At 46.0% G+C, this 18,206-nt stretch overlaps 1 protein-coding gene across 1 annotated transcript; it reads right to left on the bottom strand.

The window, feature by feature from the left end:
• Positions 1–767: 767 nt before the first annotated feature.
• Positions 768–1,441, bottom strand: LOC124698835. The gene has a single exon (XM_047231249.1). It carries the CDS (start codon positions 1,439–1,441, stop codon positions 845–847), a length of 597 nt encoding a protein of 198 aa, XP_047087205.1. The 3' UTR covers positions 768–844.
• Positions 1,442–18,206: the final 16,765 nt, after the last annotated feature.

Raw genomic sequence — 18,206 nt, 5'->3', positions numbered from 1 at the left:
CAAGCAACAAAAGAAAGTTGTGACCAAAACTCCAAGCCAAGATGAAATGAAAGTCAAGGTTGTCCATTAGTCCATAGCTTGAAATCCTCATTGGTCGGCCTTATGCGAGAATCGTGCATCAACAAATAAATACCATACCATCACCTAGATTCAAAAGTGACCAGCCGGATATCATGACTGGCATGAACCGATCACAAGAGGCGACAAACGAAAAAGCCACCATAGGGCCATCAAATTCCAAATCAACAGTTAGAAATGTGAAACAATATTGTAGCACTGTTGTCGTTAATCAACATGAATTTAGGCTTTCGCTCAAAGATAGGAGAACCAGATCAAGGGGCATATGATCTCGGTAACGCGTCCATGGAGGAAAGCGACATCCACGTGTATGTCGTGATACCGACATCATGTAAGACTTTCGTCTTCCATTTATCTAATTTGTCTATATAGATTTTTCCTAAATTTGGCATATATTTAACCATCCTTTTATATTTTGAGCTGTTGCTGTTTTGTCACACGGAGCACATATCATAGTTTAGCAATAGTAATCTGAACTTGACACATAAGTTTCGCTTCATTCAGTGTTTACATTGATCCACAACGCTCAGATGTCTAACTACTCAATCCTACAATTACACGGAAGACTTCACTTTTTACTATCTCATCAAATGCAAATTACATATTTCGTTACACATGCATTTGACGGACATAGACGACATGCATTCTAGCGAAGAAAGAAAAAGGAAAAGGAAGAAAGAAAAGAAAAAGATTACTAGATCCCGACGATGACAAGTCAAAGAAGCCTACTCGGCTCACCTTCTCCGGTCATCCATCGGACAGAAACTCAGAAGAGCCAATGAGACACCTTCTTGGGCATGACTCGCTCTTCGATGGTGTTCAGGCTGGGCTTCCACCCCCTGCACGACATCTCCCGGCTCAGGAACTCCGGCCGGTGATCCTCGAACCCGTCCGTCTCCGTCGGCACCGGCTCCTCCCTCCTCTCCATTTCCGCCATGGCCGCGGCCGTCGCTGCCTCGTGCTTGGCTGGCCCATCGGCGTCGCGTCTCTTCCGAGACGACATCTTCCTCATCAGCCCGCCGGGCATTGACTTGGACCGCGCCAGCGACCGGGACGCGGTGAGCACGCGCCGCGCCTCGTCGGCAGAAACCTTTCCGCGCGTGGCCGGCAGCAGGACGTACAGCCCGCCGGCGCCCAGCACGTGGTCGGCCGGCAGCGGCGCGACCTTCCGGGCCCCGCCGCCGGCGCCGCCCTTCCGCTGCTGCAGCACCCGCGCGTCGACGACGAAGTGGCGCGGGTGGTCCATCATGAGCTCCGCCACGGACACGGGCTCGCTGAGCGCCCGCACGCTCCCGTCCGCCATCACCACCTTCCCTCCGCTCGCTGCGGCCGCCCCCGCGCCAGCTGAGATCAGGTTGCCCATGCCGCTGCACTGTATACAAGTATGATCGGCAGCTCGTCGCTGTGGACAAGCAGGGCCGGCAATGGGTTAAGCTGAACAAGCCTTGTTGCTGCTAATTGCGCGGCAGGAGGAGGGACGGTTGGGTCGGGACGGCGGAGGGGTCTTAAAACGGTGGGTGGGAACACATGGTTTCTAGTAAAATCTGAGGTCGTCGTAGGGAGGAGGATGGAAACACGACGATAGGTTAGAAAAATTCTGGACGGGGGTTTAGTTGGCGAGAAGAAGAAGCCAAGATATGTCGGGTTCGGTTTGAACCGAACTGCTCCCCGCGTGCCAGTGAGGTCGTTGGCGCGTTGACTCGCCCTTTGACGCGCTCATGCACCCTCATGCCCTCTTCGACCTTATGAACGCATTTAACTTTTGGAGGAATCGTCAGAGGTGTAAGACTTGCATACACTCAATTCCTTGGATTTCCTAGCTTTTACGAAGATTCGAGAAATGCGTAGGGTTTTTTTCCGCAATACCTAGCTCTGCATCTAAATGATGCACATAATATTTTTATTAAATTATTTACAAGAACCTTACAAGATAAGAGCATCCCCACTCGTTGGCGCTCCCCACGCCCAAATCCGGCGAAATTTTCGTCCGGATTGGAGAAAGATTTGGCGTGGGGAGCGCCGAAGTTCCAGCCGTCCCCCTGGCAGGAAACCCCCAACCTCGACCATTTGACATATTTCAAACAAATTTAACATAAAATTTAACAAGTTCGGCGACCAAGAATACGAAAATTGCTGAAACAAATTCGGCGATAATCAGTACAATGTTTAACAAGTGCTGAAACAAATGATGAAACAAATGAAGCACACAATTTCACAATTTTCAAACAAATTAGACAGACTAGTTGGCGTCGGTGTTGGCGTTGCCTCGGAGCCTCCATATGTGCTCCACTAGATCATCTTGCAGCAGCTGATGCATTGTAGAGTCTCGAATCTCCTGACGCATAGCAATGAAGGCGGCCCATGATGGAGGCACCTGGTGATTAGGCTGTGCAAGAGGACCCTCTCTCTCATATGGTGCTTCTTGCTCAGCCAGAGGAACCGGATGCTTTCGTTCATTTTCAATAATCATATTGTGTAGGCACACACAGCAGTTCATCACCTCCCACATCTGATCTTTGGACCAAGTCATAGCGGGGAACCGGACGACGACGAAATCTCTGCTGGAGGACACCAAATGCACGCTCGACGTCTTTTCGGCAAGCTTCTTGTTTCTTGACAAACTCGCAAAGTTTGGGGGTGCTAGGATTCAAGATAGTCTTCACAAATGTTACCCACTTTGGATAGATACCGTCTGCAAGGTAGTATCCTTTGTTGTAGTGCCGACCATTGATCACATAGTCCACCGGGGGAGCATGACCCTCAACAAGCTTGGAAAAGACCGGGGAGCAGTTTAGGACGTTGATGTCATTGTTGGATCCAGGCATACCAAAGAAAGAGTGCCAAATCCAGAGATCATGGGTAGCCACCGCTTCAAGTATCACAGTGTAGCCTTTTTTGTGACCCTTGTACATTCCCCGCCACGCAAACAGACAGCTTCTTCCATTGCCAATGCATGCAGTCAATGCTTCCAAGCATCCCCGGAAAACCTCTAGCTTCATTTGTTGCAAGGATCCTCCGAGTGTCTTCGACGGTGGGTGATCTCAAGTAATAGTCCCCGAACACTTGCTATGACGGCCCCGCAGAACCGGTAGAAACAATCAAGGGCGGTGGACTCCGCCATCCGAAGATAGTCATCTGCAGTATCACCGGGAGCTCCATACGCCGAGCATCCTCATAGCCACCGTGCACTTCTGCGAGTGACGAAAATCCAACCAAACCAAGTGCAATCCGCCTTGCATCCGAAGTAGGGATCAAAGTTGCGGATGGCATACACAATTTGCGGAAATAGCTTTCGCTCATCCCGAAACGACGCCGGAAAACACTCTCACCGTGCAATGGATTGTCGGCGAAGTAGTCGGCGTACAACATGCAGTAGCCCTCCATTCGCTGTCTCGGCTTGCACTTCCGGCGACCTCGTGCCGACCCACCACGTCGACTCGGCTGCCAGTCCGGCGTACATGCTAGCCAAGCAACCAAGAATCATCATGTGCTCGTCGTCTTGGGCGGCTGCTGCCATCTCTTCTTGCATAAACTCGACGAACATCTGCTCCTCCTCTTCGTTCGAGTCCATGGCCGGTGAGGCAAATGGACGAACACCTGACGGGCGTGGTCGAGGCAACCCGAGCCGCGAGCGACGAGGAGCAAGCAGGCCGGCGGAAGAGCAGCCAGATAGGCCGTCGTCCAAAGACGGCGGAATATAGGCAGGCGGGGAAGGAGGGGCGGCGGAATCTGGGCAACAAGCCGGCGGGGTGGTGCCGGCGGCGAGAGAGATACGAGGGGTGGGGAAGATTTTGAGCGACGTGGCGGTGGGGTTCGTGCGTCGAGTCACCGACAGATCGGGCCCTTACCCGCTTTTCACTCGTCCGGAGTCCCCGAGCGCTCCCCGGGGGGCCGGGGGTGACGTGGGCTCGCCGGATGGATGAAGGGCCAAATCCGAACGAAAACGAGGAACCGGGGGCGCGACTGGGCCGTATTACGCCGTCCGGATGGAAAAAACGCTCGCCGGGGGCACGAGTGGAGATGCTCTAACACATCGATTAATCTGAAGCTGCCTTTCTTGCAACAAGTGTGGCTACACCTACACCGACACCATACCAGCAGATTCTCAGCACACACAGACCGTGTGTTCATGCTACAGAAGTAGTCGGGAAATGATTTGTGACGAGAGAAAAAGAATGAGAAAACACAAGAAATAATTAATTGGCTGATTGGGAAGTATTCCTAAACTTGAGTCGGGGATGAGTTTGACACTTCGGTTTTGGTTGGCAACTGGTGTCGGGTGATGATCGAGTTGGGTCGAGCTGGATTGATGTATGCGTACTTTTTGTCTAAACTCTGAATCGAAGGCGACGTGCGACCATTTCGTCGTTGGGCAGTGTACACCCTTCTCCTGTCCGTCCGGCTGCTGCCCCTGCGTGCTCGCCAGTTCCTCGTGAAATTCCTAGCTGCTATAGCTTGGAACAGAATCGAAGTCTTCGTTATACTACCACTATTTCTGTACAGGGGCGCATAGCATTAGTTGGCAATTATTCGTAGAATAGTCCCAAGCGCGTGTTCCCTGGTTTGATGGGGTCTGATCTTGGGGTTTTTTGCATTTCATTTCGTGGTTTAGATGATCAGGAAATAGCTGTGCTGAAAGAGAAAACCTTATTCCATGGGCTGTCTCCTGCGTTATGCGATTCGGTTAACTGAATCTGCGAAGTTGACAAGATCATGTCTGTACATTGTATTGGTGATCATCTCCTGCACGTTGCGCACTTTGAAACAAATGCATTGTGTCCGGAGAAATCTACTCCTTCCCTAGATTTATCAGGGAAAGAAAGAGAGGAAGATCTTGAGGTCAACCAATAAATACTACCGGCAAATATTGGACAGGGAGAATTTGGACTTCTAGGGACAAAGTTCGGCAGATCGAGCGCTGGTCCTACCGTGATGGTGGCTCCGGTACTTAGCATGTAGTGACGCTCATAATTGCCGTGCTTCTACTTCCAAGCATCATTTGCTGCAAAGTACAGTCTATGCCAACCTTGCTTTATGTGAGCCTTACTCTTGACGCTCAAGTCCTAACAGTCTTTCAATATACAGTACAATCTGCAATTCCATGGAAAGCATGTAAACCGAGCACACCCACCCAAGTCCTCTCCACACCCAAATGGACCGTATACTTTGCTTGCGAGGAACTAGCTTGGCTGCTTCATCTCCATGATCACCATATTGCCTGAAATTCAATACAAAGATTAGTGTTAACTTGTTTTATTTTATGATGGAGTAGTAATTGTGTAGTTGCTGGTACAAGTCACAACCAATCTACTTCCCTCCAATCGTGTAGTCGCTACTTGCTGACACAAGTCACAACCAATTTACTTTCTGTCACCACGAAAAGAAACGTCACTAGTCACTACAAAAAGAAACTTTAGTAGTGCTAAGATATCAGCATAAATCCTACTACTAGATAACTACATTGTGTCCAAAACGGGAAATGGGACACTGTTATAGTGCGCATCACCATCGCATGTCGAAAATTAAAAAAAAAAAAGTCCACCAACTCCGGCACCGTGAGTTCATGCTCCTCCAATGAGGCCAAAGAGCGACAGAATTGCGTGCGAGTCGAGCCCTGGCCGAACTCGCTGCCGTAGCCGTAGTGACGGTGGTGGACGAGAATGATGGCTTCGGTTGATCGGAGAGGGACGTGTACCAACCAGGTATGCTAGTACTACGAAGCTTCGATTTGCCGAGGCATAAGCTTAGATAAATCTAGTCTAAGTACGTACTTGTCTTCTCCTTGGACCAGCCGGCACTTCTAATTAACACCCCATATGCTTAGACCTGCCATCGCCAGTCCAACCAACAGCCTGCTTGCTAGGGGTTGGTGTCGGAACACATCTCTCCCCCTGTTTGAAAAGGACAGTCTCGCTTCTTGCTCAAGCGATTCTGTTGCGTTGCATGCATTAGTTGAGGGGTCATATGCCAACTGATGTATTGTACATATAGATCTATAGTTTTTCAACTATACGCTCATTAGAAAAAATCTATTGAGAGATTTACTTGGATCTCGCATTAGATTTCTCCTAGCAACACGACCCATGACCGGGGTTTCCTCGGCTAGTCGTAATCTCAGGACAGAACTGTTGGTTAGTGTATTGGTGCGTTCTCATTATTACTAGTATATATATTTCATTTGCAACGGCGTGATGCTTGTGGCGTTGCACTTATGTTTGATTAAGCGTTGTATACGTCTATACGTAGAACGTCCGTCTCGAAATGGACGCTCGCAGTGTTAAAGAATGCAACATCCACCTGCCAAACGCAGCATTCACAGTGAAAAAAGACATGCTCAGCACGTAACATCTCATCATGAAGATTGACCTGGAAGGTTTAATTCGCTCTCTCCGGCCGGACGCGCGATCGCCGACACTCAGATCGGAACAGCCACCGACGATGCAGGTGTTCAAGATGCTAAAGAGTAGCAGCGTTATTTCTTATTAGATAACGGTCATTTCTCGTTCCAAAATCCTAAAAGAGACGAGCATACCAAAAGTGAGGAAAAGCCTTTTCTCTGTTAAATTGCTAGTGTTAGTGTTAATCTACGGTTGCTTGCTCAGAGCGTTGGCGAAACTGTTATATTGTGATCCAAATCTATTTCTATTATCGGATTTGCTAAGTCTCAGGTGACTGAGAATTTCCTATGTCTCAGTCGATGCTGAGAACCGTTAGATCGTTCCTTAAGATTCGTGCAAACTGGGCAGTGGATAGAAAAAAGAATTCGCGGGAGTGGTGCGCGGCGCGCGGAGTCGAACTCATGCCCCTGCACCCGCATGTAGACAAGCAAACCACTAGGACGACATCTCTTTGTACTGTACATGTGTAACTATTGCTGCTTCATATCGTGTATTACTTCCATTTAGTACAAAGAGCAAATCAGACGCCATTTGAGCTGACTTTTTTTTTTCTTTTTTTCCTTGTTTCTCATTATTCATATTATTTGCATACATTTTTATTTCATTTCCGTGGTTGCACCTTTAAAGGAATACGCAACTACCTCATAAAGAAAAGTGCAACCATGCTTTATATGTTTTTTGTTACTTATGCCTATCTTTCTATTTTTGTGTCATTTAAATAGATTAAACTTTTCTCCATAGTTTAACTTTTTTCCCAAAAATAGATCTAATATTTTTCTATTTATTTATCTTGTTATCTTATGAGTCACACTTTTATTTTCTCAAGAACTTTTATCAACAACCGGTTTTCCGGATAGAGAAGAAATGTGTAACCAGCAAAAAAATTAGATACAAGTTGCACCGTTCTCTAGAAATATGCAACTAGCAAGTTATATTTGATGTGAATTGCACTTTTAAAAGAAATGTGCAACTCCATCCGGTTTTAATATGAGTTTTATTTTTTCTCAAGAAATGTGTAACTAGCAAGCGGTTATTGATATGAGTTATACTTATCAAAAGAAATGTGCAACCAGAAGTTTTTTATATGAGCTGCACATTTCTCCGGAAATGTGTAACTATCAACCGATTTCGATACGAGTTGCACCTTTTCTCAAGAAATATGCAACTAGCAACTTATATTCTATGTGAGTTGCACCTTTTAAAAGAAAAATGTGCAACACTAGCCAGTTTTTTCGATACGAGTTGCACTTTTTCTCAAAAATGTGCAACTAACAACCGGTTACGGATATGAGTTCCACTTTTCTAAAGAAATGTGCAACATGAAGCTCTTTTATACGAGTTTCACTTTTCTCCGCGATGTGTAACTAGCAAGTAGCAACTGTATTTTGATACGGGTTGCACTTTTTCTCAAGAAATGTGCAACTAGCAACGGGTTATTGATATGAGTTCCACTTTTCTAATGAAATGTGCAACTACAAGTTTTTATATGAGTTGTCATTTTTGTCAAGAAATGTGTAACAGAGTTATTGATACGAGTTGCATTTTTCTAATGAAATGTGCAACAAGAAGTTTTTATACAAGTTACACTTTTTTCTACAAATGTGCAACCGGTTATTGATATGAGTTACGCTTTTCTAATGAAATGTGCAGGTAGTTTTTTTTTATACGGGTTGCACTATTTTGTCAAGAAATGTGTAACCGGTTATTAACACGAGTTACACTTTTCTAATGAAATGTGCAACTAGAAGTTTTTTTTGTAAGAGTTGCACTTTTTTGCAAGAAATGTGCAACCGCTTATTGATATGAGTTACACTTTTCTAATGAACTATGCAGCTAGAAGCTTTTTATACGAGTTGCACTTTTTGTCAAAAAATGTGCAACTGCTTATTGATATGAGTTATACTTTTCTAATGAACTGTGCAGCTAGAAGATTTTTCTACGAGTTGCACTTTTTGTCAAGAAATATGCAACCTATTATTGATATGAGCTACACTTTTCTAATGAATTGTGCAACAAGAAGTTTTTTCTATACGAATTGCACTTATTCGCAAGAAATGTGCAAGTAGCAACCAATTACGAGTTGCGCTTTTCTAAAAAACAATGTGGGAATAAAAGTTTTTTGTCATTGATTTTTTATGTTTGTTCTTCAATTTTCAATCACTGATAATTTTCGATTAAAATTTAGAAAAAGTCTAAGCAACTTTACTTTTTTTAATTTTGGTGAAGCACCTTTAAAATTCTGAGGAGCATCACTAGTACTAGGCTAACTGGAATTCAAACTGTTGTTAGTTAGGTTTTTCTAAATTAAAACCATGTACAACATGTTGTTTAATAGGTTGGTATATAACAAGCTAACAAAACATGTCTGGCAGAAGAACACATTCCCGCTTAAAGCATGTCCGCACGAAAAAAAAACGTGGGTGCATGCACAATTACGCATGCTGCTGTGTATATGCCCATCATCCATCAAGTGGTGTCATGCTTCTCACTGTTCGCTGCATCCTGCATGTCCATTAGTCATCGACTGAGACGTAACGAATTATCAGTCGACTGCTCCATAGCCATTCCCTTCTATTATATACTAAAAGCAAAATACGGATGTTTAAAATAGAGACACTACATTAATCCACATCATTAGTATTATTTTAGCGGTTAGATCTATAATTTTAATGGTCAAGATTTAAAGATTTTACGTAACATATATAACACATGTTTTGTGACATACGCGATATATCATGTTTGACACGTAAGTGGAAGGAAAGTAAAAAAGGAAACGGTAATATAGAGACGTGATACATAAAGACTCCCATAATTTAGGCCACTCGATCCGTTTAGAAACAAAAGCGTATGGCAACTAGCTAGCAGAGTCCGTTTAAAGGAAAGAAAAAAGGCATAGAGACCAGCTAGCTAACGAGTCTGATTGCAAAACGAAAAAAATAGACCAGCTAGCTAGCTAGCCTAATTAAGTCCGTTCCTGATAAATAAAACGTACACATCTATTTTTTTTTTTGAGAAACTCAGTACAAACGTAGACACTCACATACACGCGCATACAGTCATCCCTATGAACGCACACACGCACACTCTACCCCTATGAGCACCTCCGGAAGACTGAGCCGGCGAATTGGATCTTGAAATTGACGAAGTCACCACAGACGCCTCGCTGTCGACGGGAACGTCGCCTCCCACTAAATGAATATTCCGCCTTTATGAGACACACAGATGTCAAACCTGGGGTTTGAACTCTGGTGGGCTGGGGATACAACCATCCTCCTAACTACCCAACCTCAAGTTGGTTCTCCGTACACATCTATTTCTCATAACTTACTATCACATACCGTTACCTAAGTTATATTGAACCTTAAGTTCTTTGTTTTCATACCATTATCTAAATTACATATTCATTATTACGGTATATCCTAATAATCACCGAGCCATAAGATATAGGTATTTCGAGGTATACATCTAATTTTCAATATATAATTGACTCAAAGTATGGGCTATTAGCTGAATTCATGAAGTGCAAGATACATAGGCAAGCAACAAACACGTGCACGAGAGAAAAAAAACGCCAACCCATGTACTTGCGAATTTAAATTTATGTGGCACGAGGAAATGTCTCACCATAATGTGGATAATAGTTTTCTGTGAGAAAAAAAAAAGCAAATCTAAAATAGCTGTAAAAAAATAGCGATTTTTTAAATAATTTATTTTTTCAGTATTTTACAACTAATAAGCGACTTCAAAACTTTACCAATGAGCGATTCATTCAGGTTTCCAGCAGCCGATCGGTCAATGGTCTGCCGATAAGTCTGTTTACCGGAGTGACGCCGATCGGCGGCAATCTCGCAACCGACCAGTGTGTAAACGGTACTAATCATCCATGTCATAGTGCGTATAGCCTGGTGATCAGGTGGTGCAACCTTAAAAATGCATGGCCATCAGATGGTACATAATCATCCATGCAAATTTCAGTACTGAGTGAATTAGCTGGTTGGTCGTCAGTGGGCCCATCGGCCGGTCGGCATATGTCCAGCCGACCGAGTAACAAATTCGTAAAATTTTGAAGTCGCGTAGTAGTCGTAAAATTGCTAAAGGAGACCATATTATTTAAAAACAAAAAATTACGTAAAAATAAACCTCAGCGAAAATAGAAACTCAAAAAAACTTTCCTCAAAGAAGTGGGTCAGCGATCAAACATTTCTTAAAAAAACCCGGTTGCATATATAATATCAGCACGAGCTTTTTTTACATGTATATATAGACTGCACTATCAAGATGCGTCAAGAAAACATATCCCATCATCTCACAAATATAAATTTGTGAGTTTAATATTTTTCACGGAAAAATAGTAAATTATATCCACAGAAATCGTTTCATAACTACTATTTTGTATTTCTTTGAAATACAATCACATACAAAATTTTCAAAGTTAAGCATTTAGGAATATATCCATATCTAAAAATCATATAACTTTCAATGATGAAGGAGGTACATGGGATGGAAAGTGTCTCAAAAGATAAAAGTAAATAACAACTTTATGGTAAAGGTGATGCCCTCGCATTTGTGAGGACCGCTGTGCTAGTTCATTCTAAAGGGAGGACTTCTGACGAGCGGAGCGAGGCCCGTCGCCGCCTATATATACATTTTGTAAGCCATTCATTTCTCACAGCTATAAAAGGGGAGCACCCCGGCCTTCATTTCTCACACCAATCGACTTCCCTCCTCTCTCTGATCCTCCTCCACCCATTACCTCGCGACATTGTCGCCGGTAGATCCTCAATTGCTCGCTCAAGTTCGCGGCGGAGCTGCAGAAGGCGCCGTCGCTTTTGTCCATCCCCGGAGCTCCCACGGCCACCGTTGAGCTCGCCATCATCGACAACGTCGCCTCGCATCAACGCCGCCGAACCCCTTCCTCCGCCGTGCCAGCACCTCCCCTCTCGTCGACGTGGACGACGCACGTGAGCCGTCGATCCTCGTTCTAATCGTGTGTCTGAGATTTGCCGGTACCGTTTCGGTTTATAGAGCCACTGACAAACGGGGGCCATTGTCAGGCGGCCCGCAGCGTGCGAGACGCGCTAGCTGGGCCGGCCCATGGATTTTCCGTCTGTTTAGCCCGTTACGCTTTCCCTCCTAGGCCCATAATTCAAATTCGTTTAAATCCTTTTTGGCTTCAAATTCAATACTGGCACTCACTTAGAATTTGAATAATGCGAAATCCACTCAGCCAAATTTAGTGAATTTTATATTGTTAGAAATCTTATGAAAATATCTAACCAACCACATTGGATTCAACCCTATATCTGTTGTAGAAATAATATACCAAAAATAACAAATCAGTAACTTTGCAGATTTCAAATAAATTTATAAAATCAACCATTTTGAATTTTGAGGTGAATCCACCTCTCATAATTCACATTTCAAGTACTATAATTGTTTATGCAAAAATATGATATGGGTACTGTATATGATCATGGGATAGAATCCAAAAATTGGCTATGTAGTCAATACTAGCCCATTTAAATTATTTCCAAATTTAGGATTTCAAATCTATGAGGTGTAGCACCTCATTTAAATCATCTCCCCAAGTGGTATGAAGTAATGTGATGACCCTTGTTGCTTGGTCTCATAATTTCTCACTTGAGGATATTAAATCAAATAGGATTTAAATTGCATGAGATATAGAACCTCATTTAAATTATGTTTCTCAAATAATAAGTGGGAAGTGTTGACCTTGGTCAACATATGACCATACATTGTTATTTGAGATGGATTATTCTCATTTAAATCTTTGTCTCAAGGAAATCAACATGAGGTAGTGACTATGGTCTAATTGACCTCATAATGAATTATTTGAGGACATTAAATCATTACCATTTTAGGATTAAATTAAATGAGGTACCTCACCTCATTTAAATAATTTTTCCAAATGATGATTATGAAGTGTTGACCCTGGTCAACATGAGTTCATATATTATCCTATGAGGAAATTAAATCTTAACATTATTCAATGAGAGGAAATTATTTCTCCAAAGAATTAAATAGAAACCCTAACTAATATTTGTAATGAGAGGAAATTATTTTTCTTAAGAAGAAAACAAAGTCAACTAACCTAATAATAATGTTGTGATGCTAGCCTAACTTGTGTGACTCATGTGTGTGCTTAGTCTAGTTTTTAAGTTTTGTTTGGTGATTGTATCCTCGTATTCGTTTATAGACGCTAGTACCGGAGACTATCAAGAGGAGAAGATATTCTACCAAGAAGAAGAAGAGAACTTTGATAAATACACCACTGAAGGCAAGCTAATATTCTTGCAAGTTGCCTTAGGCAAAGCTCTACAAGAGCAAGGCCTCATCACAATTTATTTTATGCTTAATGGTCCTATCCCAAGTTTTTATTTTACAACCTTTAGTGATTTTAATTTATCAAAGTTACTTTTTGATTCATGATTTACTTGGTCTAGATATAGAATAGAACAAGGGCATCAAACCTATCCTAGAAAGCTATAAGCTAGTTAGCACCCCTCATGACTAGTTGCTAGTGCTAACAAATAAAATTGACTACTCTAGATGGGAACTTGTGAAATGAAATGACTTTGAAAACTTTGGAATGATGAGTCATTCTATTGAAAGATTTTGAAGGTGAATATGACTGGTGAATGACACGGTGAACTTTACAAAAACTGATGGTTGGGTTCGGATGCGATACCATTCCAATTTTGCAAGTACCCCCACAATACCTGATTATGGGTAGGGGCTTAACTAGAAGTTTATGTGTCTTAGTATGGGTTCCCTCTAAACAAGCGTCATCGGGGTTATGCCGAAAGCTGCCTCTACAAAAGAAATGATGTGAAATGACGTGAATGTCCGGCCGAAGCCCTGTGCAGTTCCCAGGCTGACCGTTTGTCTTCACTGGGAGGCCAAGCTCATGGGGAGAGGTGCCTATACTAGGATATGTAAGTGAAAGGTTATGGTTGGTAGTCCGCACACAGAGTGTGATAAATCAGGGCCAGTTAATCCTGACGGATTATTGCAATTGTTGTGGCACAAGTGTACGACCTCTGCAGAGCGTAGAACTATTCGAATAGCCGCGTCCACGGTTATGGACGGTTGGAAAGGCCATACTGTTCCGTCATCAGACCATTTTAAAAAATGTGACATGTGAAGGGTGACTTGTGATTTGAACTTGAAATGGTGACTTTGACTTGAATCACAACAGAGTTGTGGGAATGACACTAATGTTCCCACTTGAGTGAGTTAGCAAATGAAGAGGCTTTTACTAAATGTTTGTGAACTAAAATTGGCTTTATGCAAATAAACTTAGAGCTTAGCATCCACTTACTATAGTTGATAGTTCTTACACTAGTATTAGTTTGCGAGTACTTTAAAGTACTCATGGCTTTGTCCCTGGCTATTCAAATAGCCAGACTATGAAGAAGAACACCAGTACCATGAAGATGGACAGCAGGACGTCTACGATAACTAGGACTACTCCTGACGTCAACAGTTGCCTGTGAAACAGATGGACCGCAACCGCTACTTCGCTTCCGCTATGTGTTTTGTAATTGGATCCTTAGATCCACTATGTTGTATTAAGACTGGATCATGTGATCCTTTGATGTAAGACAATTTTGGTTTGTAATGAATGATGTTCTGTGATATCAATCTATTATGTCTCGCAAAAACAATATTCCTGGGATTGCGATGTATGGCATAATAGACATCTGGACTTAAAAATCCGGGTGTTGACAAAAATGAATGACGAGCCGGTAGTATAAGAGCATCTCTAGTATAGCCCCAAAAAGTGCAAACCGAAAAAAGTGGTATTTAGTCTTCCAAAAACGTAAGTTCGTTCGATTTTGGCAGTGGCGCATAATAGAAACCATAAAATAGGAACTGAAAAACGGAATTCGAAATGGCGCGAGTAAATTAGGCGATGATCATAGTTCGGGATGAAATTGATGCTCCGATTAAGCATCAAAACTTACATTATTCGACAAATCAAAACTATAGTACTGGTACACCGGCGAGCGCTACTTAAGCTAAGCAAAATGCGGCCTATAATAAGGCCTACGTGCGTGGCGGTGCTGGTGGTGGCAGCGTGTCGGCTGCAGACGGCGCCGACGCTGTCGAGGACGAGCTTCACGCGTCGTCGGCGTCAAGCTCGGCTATTTCGAGCTTGACGCGGCGGACGTGGGCCTCCCGGCAGGCCGCCACGTATTCTCGGACCTGGCGGATGGCGTTCGCCTCCTCCCGGCGGAAGAGAGCGCGAGCCTCCACCTGGCTAACGGCCTTGGTCTGCGCGAGGACGGCCTCCTCCTCGTCGTTGTCGTGGACGTAGTCCCGACCGCGCGGGGACGAGGTCTTCGTCGTCGCTGCTGTCCGCGACAGGGAGCCGCGGTGCTCGGCTTGACTGGCCGGACGAGGAGCCATCGCTGGTGTTGCCGTACCTGGCGAGTTTCCCTGGGGGCGTGAGCCCCCAGTTCGTCCACCGGCGGGCGCTGCGCTTGCGCGCCCTCCAACCAGTTCCATTTGCGTCGCTCTGCGTCGATGCGGAACACGGGCGGAAGCGGCGGCGAGTCGCCGCCGCCCAATCCGGCGCCACGGCCTTGGGAGCCGCCACGGGACGCCATCACGCCGACGCGGGGGCTGGATCGTTGCCTGGGGCTCGCTGAATTGCTCGTCGAAAAAGATGCTTGGCGGCAGCGGAGGGGAGTAGGGTTTGCGAATCGAACTCCCCTCCGCGAACCATTTTAATACGAGGCGTGCGGGGAGTTTCTCGGGTCCATGAACTTTTTTACAGACCGGCCCATCGATTCGGACTCCGTTATGCGACACATTCGGCTCGTATCCGTAAATCCGCAGAAAAAGTTCAATTTCAGTGGGATTTACGGACTCTGTTAAAGATGCTCTAAAAGATGACATACCTTCCGGGCTATGACTTAGGTTCTGGTTATATCACCACGCGCATGACTGAGACTCTGGCGATCTGGCCGGCAAACCACTGCTGCGATGTTACACGGAAGGTCAATAGAGCGGCGTACGGCGGCGGCGGGAGCGGCTGTCGGCTGAAAGACGGTGGCGGCTTTCAGGCTTTAAGTCAGGCGGAAGAACGTTTTTTTTTTAAAATAGAAGGCCACTTGGCCCAGCTTTATAGATAAAGCAACCAACATCATACAGAGTCACGATACATGTCCAAGAAGCATAACCAGAACACACGACCCGGTCCGAGAAGAGGAGCACATCGCCCCCTAGCAAACACCACATGGGAAGGCCCTAACATAAGATAACGATACAACGCCCTGAAGCGGGTCGAAAGGTGGACTAAGCCGCCGCCCTAGCCCTCGCATGTAGCCTCCTGAGCTCGTCCCGCGCCACGTCCAGCAGCGCCCTGTCCCTCCGTCTGACCAGAACCCTCCATGACTGCATGTGAATAAGCATATGATAGAAAGCGTCAGCCGGGTTACCAATCAGCTTCCCTTCAATAGTTAGTTTATTCCTAATATTCCAGAGCGACCACGTAAGGGCCGCAAAGGTGAACCAAACTAATCTACGAAGGGGGCCTGCCAAACCCTGCGCAAGTGCGATGAAGTCCCCAGCCCCCGCCGGGTTCCAATCGCAATGAAGGAGTTCCCTAACCCCAGCCCACATGAAACTCGCCATGTGGCAAGTGAAGAAGATGTGGTTACAATCCTCAATCTCTCCACACAGAGCACAGTGGCCATCGGATGGACCCATCCTCTTGGCCACTTGCTCGCAAGACGGGAGCTTCCCTCTGATCATCTGCCACATAAAGATCTTAATCTTAGGGGGCACCCTCGTCCGCCAGACCTCCTTGAAGTGGGTAACCGTCGCACCCTGCATCAGGCCGTGGTAGACGGACCTGGTCGAGAAGATCCCAGAGTTGTCGAGAGCCCATGACACCCTGTCGTTCTGCTCGTCAACCGGAAGGGCCTGTACTTCCCGGCATAGGTTGTCCCACTCCACCGATTCCGCAAGACTGAACTGGCGCCTAAACTGGATGCGCCACTCACCGGGTATCCCCCCCAGCACCCTGGTCGCATGCACCATAACATCCGGGTGTGAGCAGCAGCTGAACAGGCGAGGATACCGGGCGCGGAGGGGCCCCGGCCCCACCCACCAGTCCTTCCAGAAATAGGTCCACTTCCCGTTGTGGACCGAGTGTTTCGCCCCAAGCTTGAAGTGCCACTTAATTTTCTGGATGGCATTCCAGAATTGTGACCCCCGCACTGGCACTTCCTTGGAGAAGAAATCATGTTCCCCAAGATACTTGGTGCGAAGGAGGTCCGCCCATAGACCCTCCTCCCCTTGGTAGATCTTCCATATCCACCGAAGCATGAGCGCAATGTTCATGAGTTTGGTATTGAGGATCCCCAAGCCCCCCACCTCTCTAGGTTTGCACACGGTTGCCCAATCTACCATGTGATACTTCCTAGAGCTCCCGACTCCTTCCCAAAAGAATCGGGACCTAGACCTATCCATCGCGTAATGGGTCGAGTCATGCAGCAAATACACGCCCATAGCGAACATAGGAAGGCTCGAGAGACAGGAGTTGGTAAGCTCCAGCCTCCCAGCCGAGGCCAAGAAAAGGCCTTGCCATGGGTCCACCCGGTGTCCCACCTTCTCCGGGAGGAACCCCCAATCCGCAACCCTAAGCGGACCTCCGCTCACCGGGAGACCAAGGTACCGTAATGGGCAGGTCCCCAGCTTGCAGTTAAGCAGGTTAGCCAGCCTGCGCTTCTCCTCATCTGGGACCCCTGTCACCAGAACCTCGCTCTTATCAAAATTAATCTTGAGGCCCGACATGTTCTCGAAACACAGAAGCAGGAACTTGAGGTTAGCAATTCCAAGATCTGTGGGTTCGATCAGAATCATCGTGTCGTCAGCATACTAAAGATGGGTGACCCCCCCTGGGATCAGATGCGACACCACCCCCTTGATGTGACCTGCCGAATTAGCCTTGGTGAGCATGGCCGCTAACGCGTCGACAAGGAAATCAAAGAGGATCGGGGAGAGAGGGTCTCCCTGCCTAACTCCCCGCGCGTTCCGGAAGAAAGGTCCCACCTCTCCGTTAACATTGATGGCAGTTTGGCCTCCCCTGACCAGCTGCATCAAGCGATGAACTACCATGGCCGAGAATCCCTTTCTCAACAGCACCTCCTGGAGAAAGTCCCAGTTGACTCTGTCGTACGCCTTCTCAAAGTCAAGCTTGAGAAGGAAGCCCCCAAGCCTCTTAACTCGAAGCTCGTGCATAATCTCGTGTAAGGCCAGCACCCCCTCGTGAAGACATCTACCACGGATAAACGCCGTTTGACTACGATCTATCGTCCTATGAGCTAGCGGCGCAAGGCGGATCGCAAAGGCCTTAGCCACAAACTTGAAAATAACATTAATAAGAGCTATGGGCCTGAATTGCTTGATGGTGTCCGCTCCTTTGACCTTGGGGATCAGCGTAATAATCTCAAAATTGAGACGCGCCACATCCACCCTACCAAGGACGAAGTCGTTCAGGAGCGTGAGAATATGTCCTCGCAAGATTCCCCAGAATCTCTTGAAGAACAAAACTGGAAGGCCATCTGGCCCCGGGGCCGAGTCCGGCTTCATGCTCAGTAGAACCTCGTCCAATTCTTCTGGCGTGAAGGTGAGCTCCAGGGCGCGGTTTTCCCCATCCGCGATCCGCTTGTCCCTCTCCCAGAGGTCGGGAGCCAA

Source organism: Lolium rigidum, chromosome 3 (assembly GCF_022539505.1).
Source record: "Lolium rigidum isolate FL_2022 chromosome 3, APGP_CSIRO_Lrig_0.1, whole genome shotgun sequence".
Lineage (NCBI taxonomy): Eukaryota > Viridiplantae > Streptophyta > Magnoliopsida > Poales > Poaceae > Lolium > Lolium rigidum.
Note: the sequence above shows the minus strand (reverse complement) of the source record. Positions and strands in the feature narration are given on the sequence as shown.

Bases quoted from the DNA above. Each gene is read 5' to 3' on its own strand.
- LOC124698835 (XM_047231249.1), bottom strand. From the start codon at position 1,441: ATGGGCAACCTGATCTCAGCTGGCGCGGGGGCGGCCGCAGCGAGCGGA.